Genomic DNA, 17911 nt, shown 5'->3' on the forward strand with positions numbered 1-17911 from the left:
TATTACAATACTTATATAGATCTACCAGCAGTGGTGAAAGGTGGAGGTAGGCTATTAAGTTTCGACATAAATAGTGCACACTAAGCTTTGTCAGTCATACTAATTTGTTTTGGTTGAACTAGGTATAAAATTTGCAGATGGTGATGGTTAGTTTTTAAAATTCAATTAAATCCAACCTAACCTACACCATAATAGTTTAAGTACCTATACTATGGGCGATCCGACAAAATAGTGCACACTTTTTTGGTCATGATTATTTGTTTTCGTTGAATTATAGGTATATATTATTACAGATGGTGTTGATTTAGTTTTTTTTAATTCATTAAGCCATGCCGAAACCAAATTGTAATCGATACAAAATATTTTTCTATCTAGAAAATATCTAAAATTTTGTATAATTTAGTGGCATAATTTTAGATAACTACCTACTTTATTGATAGACGAATATTTTGTGACTATTATCTACTGTGGCTTGGATAAGGCAGGGTTTAATTGAATTTTAAAAACTAACAAACACTTACAAAACTTATATAGTTGTATGAACCGAAGGGCCCATTACTTAGGCTTAAATAACTACAGCTTCAGGTCAGGTGATAGCTGTTTGACATTGTGTCTGTTTTGTACATATAATGTGTTATTTGCTTGAAATGTACCAAATCAATTTATGTTGGTGTTGTTGGTTTAATAGATGCATATGTACCTACTTATTAGTGGCAAAACCAACATGTCCGTTAAGTTAAGCAATCCAGTAGTTAATTTTAAATAAAAACTTATAAACGGATGTCGTCGGGAAATCGGATCATTTTTGTAGAATGGAAAATAAGCAAGTTAAAGCATTAAACGGGTTAACTTTATAAATGCTGGGAGGTATTAGAATGGTGGTACCCGGCAAGCCACGAATTTCTATAAAAAAAAATTGAGAAACATCTTTATTTAGAAATATTATTAAAAGTATATCATAAAGACTTGTATATCGGTTAAGAATGTCGCCATGATTACAAGAGATATCAGTATAGTGTGGACAATGTATTAATTTATTTAAAACAACCGACCGGGGCTAGTATAGTTAGGGTAAAGTAAAACGTTTATACACGCTCATTTTCTACGGCCGGCCTTACATGCACGGCACTTGTGGCATACATCCGGTTAAGAAAGAAATAAAATTATTATTCTAAAAGTAGGCTTTCAATAACCACCAGTATGGAGTCTTCGCCACTGCAATAAAGCTGATAACAAATATTAGTAAAAAATCTTTTAAGATTTCAATTAATTGTGGTACCCACCGATGTGATTTCTAGTGACCAGATGTTCTACATGTAAAACTACAATAACTACATATAAATGGCTTTTCACCTGAATGAATCAATTTGTGTGATTTTGTATAACCAGACTGTATGCTACAGTATATTGATCATATTTAAACGGTTTTTTACCAGAAATGGTCATTGTGTGTAATTTCAGTTTCACATACTGTGCACATGAAAAATTACATTAATCACATTTAAATGGCTTGACAACAGAATGGGTAATTTTGTGCAATTTCAAAGAATGCCTCGTTCTATATGAATATTTGCATTTATCGCATTTAAATGGTTTTTGGACAGAATGAGACATTTTGTGTGATTTTAGTTTCTTATTTTGTGAACATGCAAAATTACATTCATCACATTTAAATAGCCATTCACCAGAATGGGTCATTTTGTGATATTTCATCTGATCAGATCGTATACAAGAGTAGTCGCATTCATTACATTTAAATGGCTTTTCACCAGTATGAGTCATTTTGTGTAATTTTAGTTTCCTATTTTGTGAACATGCGAAATAACATTTATCACATTTAAATGGCCGTTCACCAGAATGTGTCATTTTGTGAAATTTCATGTTACCAGATCGTATAGAAGTGTAGTCACATTCATTACATTTAAAAGGCTTTTCACCTGAATGGATCATTTTGTGTAATTTTAAATCACTAGGTTTTGAACACGAGTAATTACATTGATCACAATTATATGGCCTCTTATTATGAGTCTTGTTAAACTCAGTATAAGAAACTTTAGCCCTTGGTATATTATGCGACATTTTGTGAATGTTCAGCAAGGCTAACGATTGAAAAATATCAAAACACGTACCGCACACAAAATTTTCTTTAAAAATAATTATTTTTTTCAACTTAATAACAGCTACTAATAATTCGGAATTGATTATCACGTTCAATTGGATATTATAACGTTTACCAGTGTGACAGATAGCACCCATATTTGTTGACTTTTCATTATATTCCTTGAGTTCCTTCTTAATGTCTTTTTCATCAATTTGTAAGTCGTCAGACGATGCTCGAAGTTCAGTCACTTTCCAAAACGGTTTGTGACTAACATCATTGGTTGATACGGTGGCTGCAGATATTAACTAAAAATAAAACAAATAATTAATTCAATTGTTGACACGACATAATGGTTTGATTTGTTGCAGGTGTTTCAGTCTACAAACAAATCCTTGATATGATCTGACTACCGCTGACCATGGACCCCAAGGCCAGGATCCCAAGGAAGATAGACTATCCGCATGGGAGACGAACCTAGCCCCTGATGTCTCGACGATTGGGTAAAGCAACAGAGCATCTCTTACCCGGAGCAAGTCTCAGATACCGTTCATGGAGAGCCCTAAACAGACTGAGTATTATGGTAGGGCGCACCCGAGACAACTTAGTGAAGTGGGGGTTCGAAGAACAAACCTGCGCGAGTGCGGTGAAATGCAATGCATCCAAAGAGATTGCAGTCTTTCAATCTCTTTGAATGCATCCTATTTTTATGCAAAGCTGCAATTTCGAAGAGATCCTACAAGCCGAGGAAAATGGTGTTGCCTTCGCTAACTTTTAGAGCGACACATTCTAGTTATTAAATACTGTATACGACGAAGAAGGCTAGGATCTGTGGCGCGCCCGCCTATCCATCGCTAGGGTTAAAGGGCGCTACGGTTAATCACACAACCAGATATTTCATAATATTAAGACGCTATAAATAAAATAACGCCGCAAGCGACTATTTTCCATTTAGGGAAATTTGTGATTATTTATTTTGCTTATCAGAACCTGGGCCCCCAGGCTAGAGCCCTATCAGCTCCCCCCCTTTATGAGGGCCATGCTGCAGACCATTCGAATAAGGAATACATAGACTCTATATTTATAATAAGGTATTTTGGTTCCATCACCTTAATGCCGTTTGAGAAAATAGGTAAAAATAACTAAATGATCTTTGAATTTAAATAAAATACATATCATCATGTAGTACTTAAACTTGTTTTCAATTAAATAAAATAAAACTGCTTCATGATGTATAATATAATTTCAAGGGGTACCATTACTTGCTGTTGTGGCGTGTGTACGAAACTTTAAATGCTCGACTTATTCTGATAATTGGGTCACTCTATGATACGTCGCTTGTTCGGAGCTAATTATTATTGAAAATTATCCCACGACAAGTATCAAATCACAATTTTGCAGACCTTCCCGTGTCCCCAAACCGGGACATCATAGCGTTTATGGGGTAAGAATAATGACGAGGGTAAGTGAGATGGACATGACAAGACTCAAATACGATGCGTGTGATTGAGAAATAAATAAAATAAAATAAATCACGCGATGATGTTAAGTTATATCAGTATTAGAACATTATTTTAAATGAATAGATTGTCTTAGGTACCTGATTTCCTGGGTTGCATCTGGAATAAGAGCAACTAGGATGAGGGTTATCATAATTGTTTTGCTCTACATCTTGTTGAACAATCTCATTATCTGAGTCAACCTGCTCAAAATCAGTCTCCAGTTTTACAGTGGTCGGGTATTTTGAAGGTATCTATAAATAATTACATGATAAAAAAGAACCTTTTGTATACTTACAACGTTTTTAAATTTTCTGTTGAATCATATAAACTTGACTTGACTAGCTTAAACGATCAAAAAAAATTGTACTTGATAGAAATAATACTGAAATGTCATTTTGATTTCCATAGTAACGCACGTATATTTTAATAATTTAGTTCCTAAGACCATCCGCTTAGCAACCAATAATGGTGTCAAAATAACTTTTCATACAAAACAGAATTAACTGAAAATGAATTCAATTCTACTTGAAGATGGCTAAAAATATTTTAAAAAAATGCATTGGCATCGTGTTCTGATAATAAATACTCGAAAAGTTTCAAATGTATAGCTAGTCGGGAAGTTAGTTAAAAATCGATTGCAAGATTTGTACCGGACAAAGAACCACCGGACAAATAAGAATACGAGCTAAGAAAAACGTTGTAAAATACATTGATTTTATAAATTATAAGGCATATCACTATATTTTTATGACGATATAATTATTATAGTATAATACTCGTATAACGTCTTTGTTAAGAATATAAAAGAATACACATTATTGCAAGTTAAAATAGGTATAAAGGTATACCTACTATGAGTATTAATAGAGTTGTACCTTAAAATATAAAAGAAGAAGAAAAAACATACATAACTACTATTAATAAAAGAATAAAAGCATTTTTAACGTGATATATTATAATGATTGCGTACGTAATAAAAATATTGTGCTCGATTCAAATTAAAGTAAGTTCGGGACTTCAAAGAAGTGAAAGTGTTTATTAAGGGGATACATCAGTGAAACGGCAAATAATTTGATACTATAAACGCGACGAAATTTTGAGCTCGCTGCCATTCGGAGAGAGAACGTCGAGCTGGGAACACGTCAATTTGTTTCGTGATGGCGACGGGGGTATTAATTATTCTTATATCGTGTAAAGATGACTAAAAATGTTACCCATTTACTTGATTAAGAAAACATTCCAATAAATATATTATTATTGTTACTAATAGAACTATAAACAGAACATTAAATGGACGCATGTTGGATTTATATGACAAATTATATTTCGTTTGGCATACGTCATTTGCACCCGCGACCCGCAATCCGCGCTTCGCCTAGCCACGATATTTTTAGACCGTGCCTCAACTGATGTACAGCCTTAATAAAGACACTAATGTTTAAATAAGAAGTATGTTATCCTATATATTTTAGAGTAACTATATATGTAGATAATCGCATAATAGCACCTATATATTTAAAATAATAATACAATATTGTATAAGTGGGTAAGCACCTGATTTATTGGCTCGCATTTTGAATATGAGCAACTAGGTTTCGGATCACTGTCTTCGACAAATTCTTCCTTGAAAACAACTCGGAGAGTATCACTGTCAGTTTTAATACCAGCAAGGCTGGTTACAGGGCTCTGAAAAACAAGACAGAAGGTATTTTAAAATACGTGTTTACACCTATATTATTATTATGCGTTGAGCCACCGCCATCTTTAGATTAATAAAGCCTGAACATTACTTTTTGCACAAGCAACGAGTGGTCCACTTTTCAGCTGTCAAAATCAGATCCCTGATTGCTTGACATTTTGATTCGATCTTTCCGTTTCAAATTGAATTATAAAAAAATCTCAAATCAATTTATTAACTATCAGTGTTATTTATAAATAATATACATTCCTGTTATTCATCAGACTAGTCCTTCACACACATTACACCCATGGTGGCCGCGCGGCTTAAGCGTTGGACTATCACGCCGTGGGTCTCAGGTTCGAATCCTGGGTCTGGCAAGTACACGTCATATTGTTTTTCAATTTGTGTGTGAGTCAGGGTATGGACCTAATAGGTTGAGCAAGTGGCTGACATCCATTTCTCGTAAAAAACAAAATCTGTTAATATAAACCTCTACTCTGTGGAGGCCCATAATATATGATCCTATTAGGATCGGAAAAGTCCTTCACACAAAAACCGGTGGTAATATCGATTTCCGAAAAATATGTAACATTGATCTATGCATTACATATTTTGTAGATGTGTTAATGCTAGTGTATTATTTATCATGTAACTTATCTATTCAAATCAAACCATTCCCTGTGTGAACACGACAGACGCGTCAGTATGTGCACTCTATAGAACAATGACAGGTCATCCATAGGCAACAACGGGAGGGGCTGAAAAGTTAGGACCAGTTGTTGTGAATGTATCGGCTTTCTACTTTAGTCGGCGATGGTTGAGCGCAAACACATGGACGTTACTTTATGTGACTGTCTAGCTATTATTAATAAACGTTCACCAGCTGTCTTCAGATGAATGAATGTAGTGAATCAGCAGCCACAGAGACGCAGAACATATAGGTAGGTAGTTACCTAGTCAATAATGATCGTTGTGAAGTGTCAATACAACGATGTATAATTTATTACATGTTTCAGTTAGTAAAGTCTAATATGTCACCCGACTGTTTTATTTGCATTCATAAGAAACCAATTCAACTTACAATAAACATTTTTTTACAATGATTAATACGTTTGGAAAACCTAACCTTAATTATTATTGTGCTGTTGGCATCGTAAGCATTCTCTTGCTTTATACAAATGTTTGTAACCGGATTGTTTGTATGCATTGTTTTAACATCAAACGATTGCTGCACTTCTGAATAAGATTCAAACTCATCTAGTTCACGTTTTAGATCCATCTTATGAAGTTCAATTGACGCAAAAATATCACAGGCAGTCTTGTAGGTAAGTAGATTGACAGATGATTGACAGTCGTGACAATAGACAATTGGCTAAACCATATTAATCTCTTGACCATAGACAAAACGTCTGCATTGCAATAATTGCCACTACAGTCAACACTAGTTATAATATTAATACTATCGACCGAAGGTACCTACTTGATGGAATTTGAATTTAAATTCTAATGGATTTAAGTTTTGTACTATTCCATTTGAGTCGTTTTTGCGACCAGGGTTTCGCCCTTCGGCATCCTCATGCACTAAATGCACTCACCAAAAGGTAAATACGCACTGACAACGAATACAATCAATTATTCTTACTTATATAATAAATTAATACAACAAAGTAGGCAGTGACGTCCCGTGGGGGTAGACAGATTGAGCGCCGCTCGGGGGCGGCAGCTACCCGAAGGGCGGCAAATCGAAGAGAATCATTAGGTATATACTATAGAAATAGCTACCTACCTAAACTTAGTAATAACGGAAATATTCTTCCATTGAAAAAACAGCTCACTGGTTTGAAACAAAATGTATTAATTACTATAAAAGGTTTAACAGGACTGTATTTTTATCTTAGGAATAGAGGGCATCCATTGTATGTTCTCCCAAGGTGGTACCCAATTATTGTGATGTCTACGATATTACATAAATAATAATAAATAATAAAATTATTTTGTTCAGGGGATTTTATGTCATATAGGGACAGATAATAAAAATACTTTCATCTATGGATAAGTTATTCAGATATATAGATTGTAGAACTATTTAGTGAGCCGAGAAAACCTTGACTGATTTATAATGGAATTGGAAGTGGTCCTAAATAAAAAAGGGCCTCGGATTTTTTTAAATTCTCCCTTATTTTATTGTGAGAAACAAATAATCTATACATTTTCAACAGAATGATGACAGCGTGTACTATAAAATATTTAAGAATTCGGTGAAAAAAATGGCAGCACTGCGTTTATTATCTTTGCAGGCAACACCATAATCTACCCAATCTACTCAAAATTTCGATATTTCCTTAAATTGGTGCAGAGTACTATAATTTCGCAACATAAGTAATATGAAATTTTGGAGAACCTGGAAAATATTGTACGAAAACGAAAAAAAAGGCCTTGACTGTAAGTCCTGGTTTCAAATGAAATTTCTTGAATTCGTCAGAGAGCATTTTTGGTCGGATGAGGTACCTACATAAATAAAAAGGGGTCTCGGAGTTTCTCAAATTCTCCGTTATTTTTTTCAAGAGAAACAAAAAACCTACACATTTTCAACAGAATTTGACCACGCGTACTATATTTTCCCCGCAAATACTATAATTTTGGGGGCTCTGTACTATAATTCCACTGTCAAAAGATGGCAACTCTGAATCTACCTGTCAACCGGTTCCTGTCATCAGGAAATAATTTTTACGTAATCTTGTGTACAAAATGGCATTTTAAAAATTCAAAATGAATCCAACTAGTACTGATTTACCAAATCAAGGAATACCGATGGATAGAGGCCTAGGAAATCAACCACCCAATCGAAGAGTGCTTCAAGTGAGTAAATAAAGTCGTACACAAATTTTGTTTGATTTAGTTCGGTAGGTAAACATTCTACACAAATATTATATTGTTTATTAATTATGTTACAAAGCCTTCTCAATTTTTGTAGATAATAATATATCACTATATTTTGAATACAATTTACTTGCCTGTCGAAAAGGCAAGGTTGCATCTTATTTATTGACGTCTGCATTTGTGACAATAATGTTCACGAAAATATTACAAGTTTAAGGAATGATCAATGATAGCAGTAACTCTGGACTATGGAAATATTAATTTCGGTAATATTGCTGTTATAAGTACTTATATAATATGTGTATCAATAACATTTACTTTGCGAAAGCGATTTGTTTCAACTATAATGTTATGAAGAATACCTTGCTTGAGACTTCCTCGTTGAGTTCCTCGTCGCACAGACCATTCTCAAGAGATACCTAGGTAATGTGTTAGAAAGCACTATTCGATGCAAACCCTCCGCATGAGCCGATTTTAGTGAGTAATGTTTTACCAAGTGCATTGCCAACACTCTAGTGTTGCCATAATATAATTTATAAAAATATCGCTTGTAAAATTATAACATTGGAATAAATATTCGATATCTGGCAACACTACGACACGCACACAGTCACACATATTTTCGAATAACCCTGGAAAGGTTCGCGGAGGAAGCGTGAAGGGGGCGAGGCAATTGTATGAAAAAGTTCGTCATGTTTTGAGGGACAAACACTTGCAATAGCTATATCTATATTTTTCTATAATCTAAGATTCGATGTATGAATGTGTGTCAAAAAGGGTTCTGTTTACCTGACAGCTAACATTGCTCGGAGTAAAAGCGGCGGGGTGATAGTTTAAACTTTACAGTGTCAGTTGTGATGACCAAAGAGACTAGATTGGATGTAGGATTTTGCTGAAATAGACGGATGCCATGATTTTTAAATGTATCCCATCGTCTGTATTAATATTGTCAAGGTTTTTGACCTTCTTCGAGCAACGTTCGCAGTCAACTTACTCGACAAGCCCGAAACATCAAAGAAATAAGGAAGAAGCATTTACCACCATCTTTACATCTCCTCTTTCTTAACACAACCTCAACTTTTCTCACTTGCTCAACCTATTAGGTCTATATTCTGACTCCAAACACAAATTGGTAACAATATATGTATTTTCTAGACCCAGGATTCGAACCTGGCACCCACTATATTATAAACTTCACCACAGGGCATCCCTAGAAAAGGGGAATTAATGGTTCGTGGGAATGGTAAAATGGAAAAGTCCATTTTACCATTCCCACGTTTGGTGCCCTGGTTTGTAAAGTCTCCTTTGAATAGAAATGAGCTTAAGCTGATACTAAGGCTAAGAACAGAACACGTAATGGGTAAAAGATTTGATGTCCTCATAGAAAAAGCGATTCGCAACTCTGCGATGAATGTGATGTTTTGAAAGACATTGTACATATAGCAGTACAATGCCCTAAATATGAACGACACACGAGTACAGCTGTGAATTGCGGAAATCTTTGAGAATGTCGATGAATTGAAAGGTGCCCTGGCGGTGGGTAAAACGGAAAAGCTTATCAAAATTGTAAAGTTCTTTAACAGAATTGGAGTGAGGGCCTGATCGGCGGGTCCTCTTCCAGATGAGAAGAGGCGATATGACAACGAGTCGCAGTCAAAGCCTCGGTAAAATAAAAATAAAAAATTACAAAATAGTTATACTTAATAAACACTTCCAAAAAGCATCTCCTGCGACAATAGAAAAAGATAACCCCTATAATAAACTTGCTGAAACAATTTTCGCAATGATAAACGTGTGTTCATACAGCAATGTTACCTTAATTTTCAACGGAAAATTTGTTTAAAATAAATTCATCAATTTTCATTTGATAATTGTTTTGTCTATAAAAATAATTCCACCCTTTTCAGCCACCTTTAAAAATTTCGCCAGAAGAAAAACGTGTCATCAATGAGTGCAACAGTGAAAGTTTCTATCAACGTTCTCTGCCGCTGGCATCAATGTCGGGCTTCTTGGTGTATCTTGGTGTTCAGTCAGGTAAAAGGCATATTTTTTTCAGAAAATTACCAGATTCATGTGGTTTGTGTTTTATTGTACTATCTATGTACATGCGAGTAGAGTTGGGTTTCGGGAATTTCCCGATGGGATTCTCGAGAAATTTTCTAGATTTTCCATCCCAAATCTCGAAAATCTTTTCTCGTGATTCGAGATTTCTTAATTATCAAAGAATAATTGAAATAACGATTTCCTATATAAAAAAGTGGTCAGGAAACACAAAACGTTCAAAGACTGATCGGGGCATTTAACACAATTAAGCCAACGTCGACTCAAAATGAGCGCAATTTTTGCAACATCGGGGAATTTTATGTATCAAAAGCGTACGCGATTATCAGACGCAGCGATTAACAGTCTGTGTTTTTTGAAATTTCATTTTAATAAGTAACATTTTGAATTATTTTTGTTTTCCTACTTCTATTTTGTTTGTCTTATATCAATAAAAAAAATCATGTTTCTTTTGGAATTTGTCTGTTTTACACTGATTTTAGGATTTTTTTTAAATTTCCCGAATTCTCGAGAATTCTTTTCTGGAAATCCCGAATCTCGAGAATTCAAAATTTATCATTTTGGGAAATCCCGAATCCCCGAGATTGAGATTTTCTCGGGAAATACCCAACTCTGCATGCGAGGTGCCTTCTGTTTAGACACCTTCACACTGTGTATGGAAAGGTGGCCATTTTGGATATAGAATATGAATATGAATTATTGGGAGAAGCCAGAACATTGCCCAAGCTATTAATTATTGCTCTCCTGCGCATCTATTCTACACACAAGACCACTATCAGCGGATAACGAGGGTAGTTTATCATATTATGTTTGTATTGAAGTATTATAATTGTTGCAATAAATTAGCCGTCTAAACAGTCAAAACTGTCTATCTCGCTCTAAAATTTAGCAGAGCAAAGAGAGGTGCCGTTAAAATATAGCACTTATTGTAACAATTACAACTAACTTATTGCAATTGTTACAATAAGTGCTAAGTGCAAGAACGTAGTGGTCGCGCGGGGGCGGCGCGGTGGCGTTTTGCGAAACTCAAACGTATAACCGTGTGTAAAATGTTCATAGACAGTGTGTTTTTTGGGGCATAATACACACGGTTATACGTTTGAGTTTCGCAAGACGCCGCCGCGCCGCGCCCGCCAAATGACTACGGCCGAGCACTAATAATCGATACAAAAATATGAAAAACTACCCTCGATAGCGGCCGATAGCAGTCTTTTGTATATAGTAGATGCGCTGATAGTAAGAATAGAATTGTATTGATAATTTTATGATAGACTATAATAAATGCAGAAATGTATAATTTAATAAGTGGCTCTTTACTGCGTCGTATGACACCCAATGCTGGAATTTAGTCAATTATTATTTTAGAATGATTGCTATACACACTAGTCTGCACTGCTTTGAAGTGAGTTATTACTTAATGCAGCGATTTCCAAACTGGAGGGCGCGTCTCCTTGAGGAGGCTTGGACTGTTGCAAAGGGAGGTGCAAAAAGTTTAACACAATAAGTAGCCACAGGTTTGCAGTTTGCAAGAATAATTCGTTCATAAAACGGAAGCTAGTTATAAACTACATAAAAAACAGTCCTAAAAAGTTAGGTTGTTTGCAAACCTGCTTGAAGATAAATGGACACTAATTTTTTATACCTCATTTCGATACTATTGTGCATGGCCCCTACAAGAGGGGGCTGACAGGGCTCCAGCGTGGGGGCCCAGCGTTGCTGATCGACCAGTTAAGTGAGATTAACACACACCACAAATTCGTTCTATTAGTAAAAAAAAAGTCACCTGCGTCGCTGTTTCAGTTGCATGTTATTAACATTTTATAATATATTTGTATGTGAGATACAATTTGATGTGATTGTGCGATGTGTGTGATTGATGATAATTCACATGTAGAATATTATTTTATAATTATTTGTAGTGTATTTCCTGAGTAATAAAAATGGCTAGGTATATGGAAACAAAAACCTTTGTTTAATTTTGGTTGAATCGAACTGAAGAATCATATAATACTTTGTCAAGAAAAGCAATGCAAGTAGGTAGGTAGTGCTACCATTCGTAACATTAAGTATATTTATGAGAAACGGAATTTTCTGCATTAGATGCAATGAAATCCATATATCGAGCCCGTTTAGTAGAAAAAGCACTTTGTATAAAAATGTATTTAATGAAATAAAGGGGGGGATGGGGAGGCGCCAAGATTAGATTTTTTAAAAAGGGAGGCGTAGTAACGTAAAGTTTGGAAACCACTGACTTAATGACGTTTCGCGTTAATTGGTTCTTTCTGTTCTCTTTTTGTATATAATGATCATTATTGATAACACTTACAGGATATTTGAAACGAAATAGTCGATTTGGCCCTGTCCCAAAAGTAATGGCAGCATTGTGCGTTGGCTATTACATGGGAAAGGTGTCGTATCAGAAAAGATGCGCGGAGATGCTGATGGAACTTCCAAATAGCACAATTGGACAGATGCTGCGGCAGCGAAGAGATGGAGAGATTGCGTAATTTATAATTCCTTTTAAATACATTACTTTACTATCAGATATTGGGCCGTATGTATGAGATTACCTAATTCTTTATAAGCTATATAACTGATATTCCACCATGCACCGTATAGCACTGTTTGTGACATAAGCAATCTGCCGTCACACGTCATTCAAAATGGCTGCTTCATCTGTCACTTTCAAATGTAATTTAAATAATGCATTCATTACAACAAATGTTTGCTTGAGGCCCTCGTTCATTTTGTAGACTCTGTAAAACATTTGCGAACTTTAAAAATAGTTCCTAGTCGTGCTGTTTACAAAATACGTATAATTTTGGTCCATAGTCTATAATCTAGCTAGATAATAGGTAACTGATGGAATGCTCTCGTATTTCGCTTACAACAAAGGTAACTGTAATAAACAAATCAAACGTCTCAAACATCAATAGTGTCATATGGTGATTGGTATAAATGATAATATTATACAGAGATTACCGTTTAAAAAAAAAATCGGTTTGGTACATGTTCAAACACGCGCGTTAACATGATCTTACTCCCTACTTCATTTATCGTTTGTCTACGGCCTATATGGCTACGACCGCATGTTGTAGCTTGACCACTGGGAAATGCCAATAGAAATGGCGTATTTCAAAAAAATACTACCTTAATCTTAGGTCAATAATTATTATAAAACAAACATTATTCGTAGAATGTTTATCACACTTGAATGGTCAAAATTATAGCTTATAATTAGCATCTTTAGAATTATCTTCAAATTTGTTAATCTTGCCCATTTTTTGAATAATAAAATGCCCAATTCTTGTCAAATTTGGGATCACAGAGATTATCAATATAATTTTTTATCGTAAATATTTCACTATAATAATGTCAATATAAATTATACTGATGGTTTTATAAATGCGTTTAAAAATTAATAAATATAAAAAATCTTAACACCACTTCACATGGACGTACTGAAATATGACTATATTCTAAAACATTAGAGCGAGAGGTTTAAAAAAATACTATTTTATGTACTTCTTAATAAAAATACTTTATGTAGTCATCAAATGTTTAAAATAAATATAAAGGATAATAAGGGTTCAAAATTATGTAAATGGATTATCTACAACGTTTAAGGAATGTCCAAGATCATGCTTTGAAAATACCATAAAAGCTCCATTTTGACGTACGCTGAGCATGTGGGCCGAATGTCAAATCGAATTTGCATAGTAATCGACGGACGAAGTCTGGCAACTCGAAGAGTAAAATATCAAAAATGTTTGAAATCCAACGAGCCAGGTCTGCGGATTAAAAGTTCCGCAGATTTGGGGTGCTCCACGCTAAAAAAAAGTCCGAAGACTGTCAATCGTCTGACTGCGTGTCAATGGAGCGCCGGCATCAGTCAATATATCGCCCTACCCTGCTTATGCAAAATCTTATAAAAGGATACTTTTACCTAACTGCAAATTTCTCACAATTAATGTGCGCTTTTCATTGCCTCAAAATAAATTAATAATAATAGTATAACTACGTTTCTCATTTCAGGTTAATATAGTGTAGAAAAAAAAATACACTTTATTAAAATAAATAAGTACTTAATTGATTTTCTTTGTTTAATTGTAGGACCCTTTCTCCTGGATTTGGAAACCCTATAACTATGTTCGTTGCATCATCCCCTGACGTTTCCTCCGATGCCGGGCCGAGTTCATCATTTGATTTAGACACTGATCGACCCAATTTCTCTAACTCCAATCTAGATGACACCTACAGGCCTGTTCCTGATGGTATGGTTAACTTTTTCATTTCCTCCGTTTTTTTTTAAATAAATTGACAACCAGAATAAGTCATACTATGTTGAGCTTAGTGTTAAAAGAGAGTGAGGTTGATTTAAAATAATTTTAGAAGTTTAGAGAGATGTAAAATCTGCTGTCAGTAAAGTTGATCCATCAGGTGTCTTTATCACTCGAATGTTCCTTACTGTCAAATTTTTAGCTTCAAGTTGAAGTATAGTACTGATTCTGTTTAATAATTTGTCAGAGATTATTTTGAATGTCAATAATTATTGGTTTGTTTTAAAGAAGGCACTTCATTTTATTTACATTTTTGATATCTCCAGACACTTATTTTTCCTAACGAGAAATTAGGCTGTGTTGTGTTGAGCAGGTTTGTATATAAGTTAAATGCAATAATACTTTTTTTTGTCAATTTTCAATTAATTTTTTGGAACCTCAATATTAAAAAACCAAAAATCTACCATAAACATTCGGCGAATGGAACGACTACATCCAACTACAGTCGGTGGTGGTGTAAATCAAAAGAACATTTTTTTTCAGTGGAATTGGGCATAAATATTGTAATTGGGCATAAATAAATATTTCTCTCTAGACCAGTGCTTCCCAAACTTTCGACATCTGTGTACCCCTTCTATAAGAGGGTACGAGGGGTACCTCGTCAAAAAAATGCACATAAGTACTTTATTAACAATCAAAATATATTTATTTTTTCTTTTTGTAGTACATAAACAAAATAATAATAAACGAAAAATAAAATTCATTCATAATAAAATCTAAATAAAAGTTATATTATAAAAAATAACATTCATTATAATCAATGAGAATGATGAATTAATTGTTTATGTTGAAACGACAGATCATCGTAATTTGGTTCCCTGGTTATTAATAATTTTAATCTGAGATGCGATTCCACACCCAAAAGGCTGTTCCTTTTTTTGATTTAATGTCTACAAATGCTGAAAAAGCAACTTCACAGAGATATGAAGTTGGAAAAGGCAAGATGTATTTCAGGAATTTGTCTGTTAAAATTGGATACAATGTTGTATTTGCAACCTGAATGATGTTAAAGTACACTCCTTATATTTATTTTGCAAGAATCCGTCTGAAGCTAATTCCAACAATTGCTCTTCTTCCGCATGCGATAAACCTTCTAGCATGGATGTTGTATTAATGCTTGTTGCACCAGCAGCCATATGTTCTAACTAGTGATATAAAGTCACCCGAAGACATGACGTAATTGTGACGTAAGCCAATACACGCTCGAGGCAAGCCGCCCAACACACACTGCTCACCATAGATATTATTATGCTGAAACACCTATTTGTGTATGGTAACAATGGATAACGCCACTGTTTTAGTAGCGTTATTTTCTCGAATGCTATTATCACTCCGGTAGTACGTCACAATGATGTCATATGACGTCATGTCGACCGGGCGACTACAACTCTCAAGTTCTAACATAAGGCCCCAGGCACAGCAACTGAAACCAGAAACTGTACAAATATATCTCCGTGTATTGTGAAAATATGTAAAAATAATTAAGTATATGAAGAAAAAAAAAGAGCCTATGCTACTAATTTACATTCTCCCCCAATATTAAATCCTGGGTGCGCCACTGATTAGGTCCATACTCTGACTCATACATAAATTGAAAAACAATATGTGTACTTACCAGACCATGGATTTGCGTATCATTTACTTTAGTATAATCTCAGAAAATTGTAAGAAAATATATATGCAGCAAAGCTGGCGTGCGCCACGTAGGTGAATTTTACAGTGGGGTGATTGCATAGAAATCTCGAATGGCCTATTTCTGCGTATGCTTGAGTAAAAGTGCCTTTTCATATTGTTGCTATAGATGAGACGGCATCTTTACGCCGTTGTGCTATACTACATACCAATAAAGTACTAATTGGATCTACTAATTTTTTTCTAGATTAGAAGAGCCCACTCCGCCAATATGAGACATAGACCACCTGAGGCTAAGAACAAATACGGGGACACCATGGATTGAATTTAGTGCCATTTACCAAATTGTTGTTATTTACTTATCATTAAACCCTGCAAGAATTGTGTGGTTTTTCAATCAATAGTTGTAAGTTATCTTTCTAATATATAAAAATCAATATTTGTTTGTTTGTTTGTTCGTATTTTATGCGCTGCCATACCGTTCATCCGATTACGATAAAACTTTGTCAACTTATTGCTTGTGCTTGCGCGAAGGTTATAGGCTATATTATCTTTTAATAAAAATGAATGTCTGTCTGTATGTCTGTCCCGTATGCGTTCCTATACCATTCATCTTTGGAGAGTTGTTGTGCGCACACCCGCAAAGGTTTCTGAATTAGCACAACCATCTTCTTCTTCTTCTTCATTATATTTTCTTTAATTCGTATGGTTTCTATACCATTCATCCGATTACGATGAAACCTTCCTCAGTTGTTGTGGTAACACCCGCAAAGGTTTCTGAATTAGTACAATCATCTCCTTCTTCTTCTTCATTATATATTCTTTTATTCGTATGGTTCCTATACCATTCATCCGATTGCAACGAAACTTTCATCAGTTATTGTGCGCACACCTGCGAAGGTTTCTGAATTAGCACAACTATCTTCTTCTTCTTCGTCATTATATCTTCTTTTATTCGTATGGTTCCTATACCATTCATCCGATTGCAATGAAACTTTCATCAGTTGTGCCAATACTCGCGAAGGTTTCAAAATTAGTACAACCAGCTTCTTCTTTTATGCGTATGGTTAATATACCATTCATCCGATTTCAATGAAACTTTCGTCAGTTGTTATGCCCACACCCGCGAAGGTTTCTGTATAAGTACACCCATCTTCTTTTTCTATTCTATCTTCTTCTATTCGTATGCGTTCCTATACCTTTCATCCGATTGCAATGAAATTCTGATCAAGTGTTGTGCTCACGCCCGCAAAGGTTTTTTTAAATGATACAACCATTTTCTTCTTCTTTTTCTTCAATTCTATCTTCTTCTATTCGTATGCGTTCTTATACCATTCATCCGATTGTGATGAAATTTTGACCAGTTGTTGTGCGCACGCCCGCGAAGGTTTCTAAATTAGTACAACCATCTTCTTCTTCTTTTTATTCTATTCTATTTTCTTCTATTTGTATGCGTAGTACAATGACGTCACCCCGGTCCTGGTAAAGTGCAAAGGGCGTCAAATTCTCAACCGGCCCTATCCATAAACAATATTGAGAACCCCTGCTTTAGGCTAGCTAAGCGAAGGGGTGGAGAGGGTGGTCAAATAAGAGTTATTAACGACATATATGAACACACCAGAGCAATACTGCGTTATAATAACTTAGAGACGCCACCCGATATTAGGATGACGTCAGAATCCAATAGGTATATTATTTATATAATTTAAAATAGATT

The 17911-nt window shown here is 34.8% G+C and overlaps 1 protein-coding gene and 1 long non-coding RNA gene across 3 annotated transcripts; one reads left to right on the plus strand and one right to left on the minus strand.

Moving 5' to 3' along the window:
• Positions 1 to 36: 36 nt before the first annotated feature.
• LOC147074193 (uncharacterized) lies at positions 37 to 6622 on the minus strand. The gene is made up of 4 exons (XR_015070195.1): positions 6408 to 6622; positions 5155 to 5286; positions 3699 to 3851; positions 37 to 2406 (listed from the first exon to the last, which is right to left on the minus strand). It is a non-coding gene; the product is annotated as an uncharacterized LOC147074193 (long non-coding RNA).
• Positions 6623 to 7515: 893 nt separating this feature from the next.
• On the plus strand, positions 7516 to 16756 carry LOC147074194 (OCIA domain-containing protein 1-like). Of its 2 annotated transcripts, none has more exons than XM_085943504.1 (5): positions 7516 to 8140; positions 10069 to 10195; positions 12551 to 12725; positions 14336 to 14496; positions 16442 to 16756. In XM_085943504.1, the coding sequence occupies exons 1-5, from the start codon at positions 8051 to 8053 to the stop codon at positions 16444 to 16446; spliced, it is 558 nt and encodes a 185-aa protein (XP_085799630.1). In that variant the 5' UTR covers positions 7516 to 8050; the 3' UTR covers positions 16447 to 16756. The 2 variants fall into 2 exon arrangements, with proteins under 2 accessions (XP_085799630.1, XP_085799629.1); XM_085943503.1 differs by having other exon boundaries at positions 7921 to 8140; positions 16447 to 16597.
• The last annotated feature ends 1155 nt before the right edge of the window (positions 16757 to 17911 follow it).

Source organism: Rhyacophila brunnea, unplaced genomic scaffold (assembly GCF_057557595.1).
Source record: "Rhyacophila brunnea isolate RB1 unplaced genomic scaffold, BYU_Rbru_1.0 scaffold_16, whole genome shotgun sequence".
NCBI lineage: Eukaryota > Metazoa > Arthropoda > Insecta > Trichoptera > Rhyacophilidae > Rhyacophila > Rhyacophila brunnea.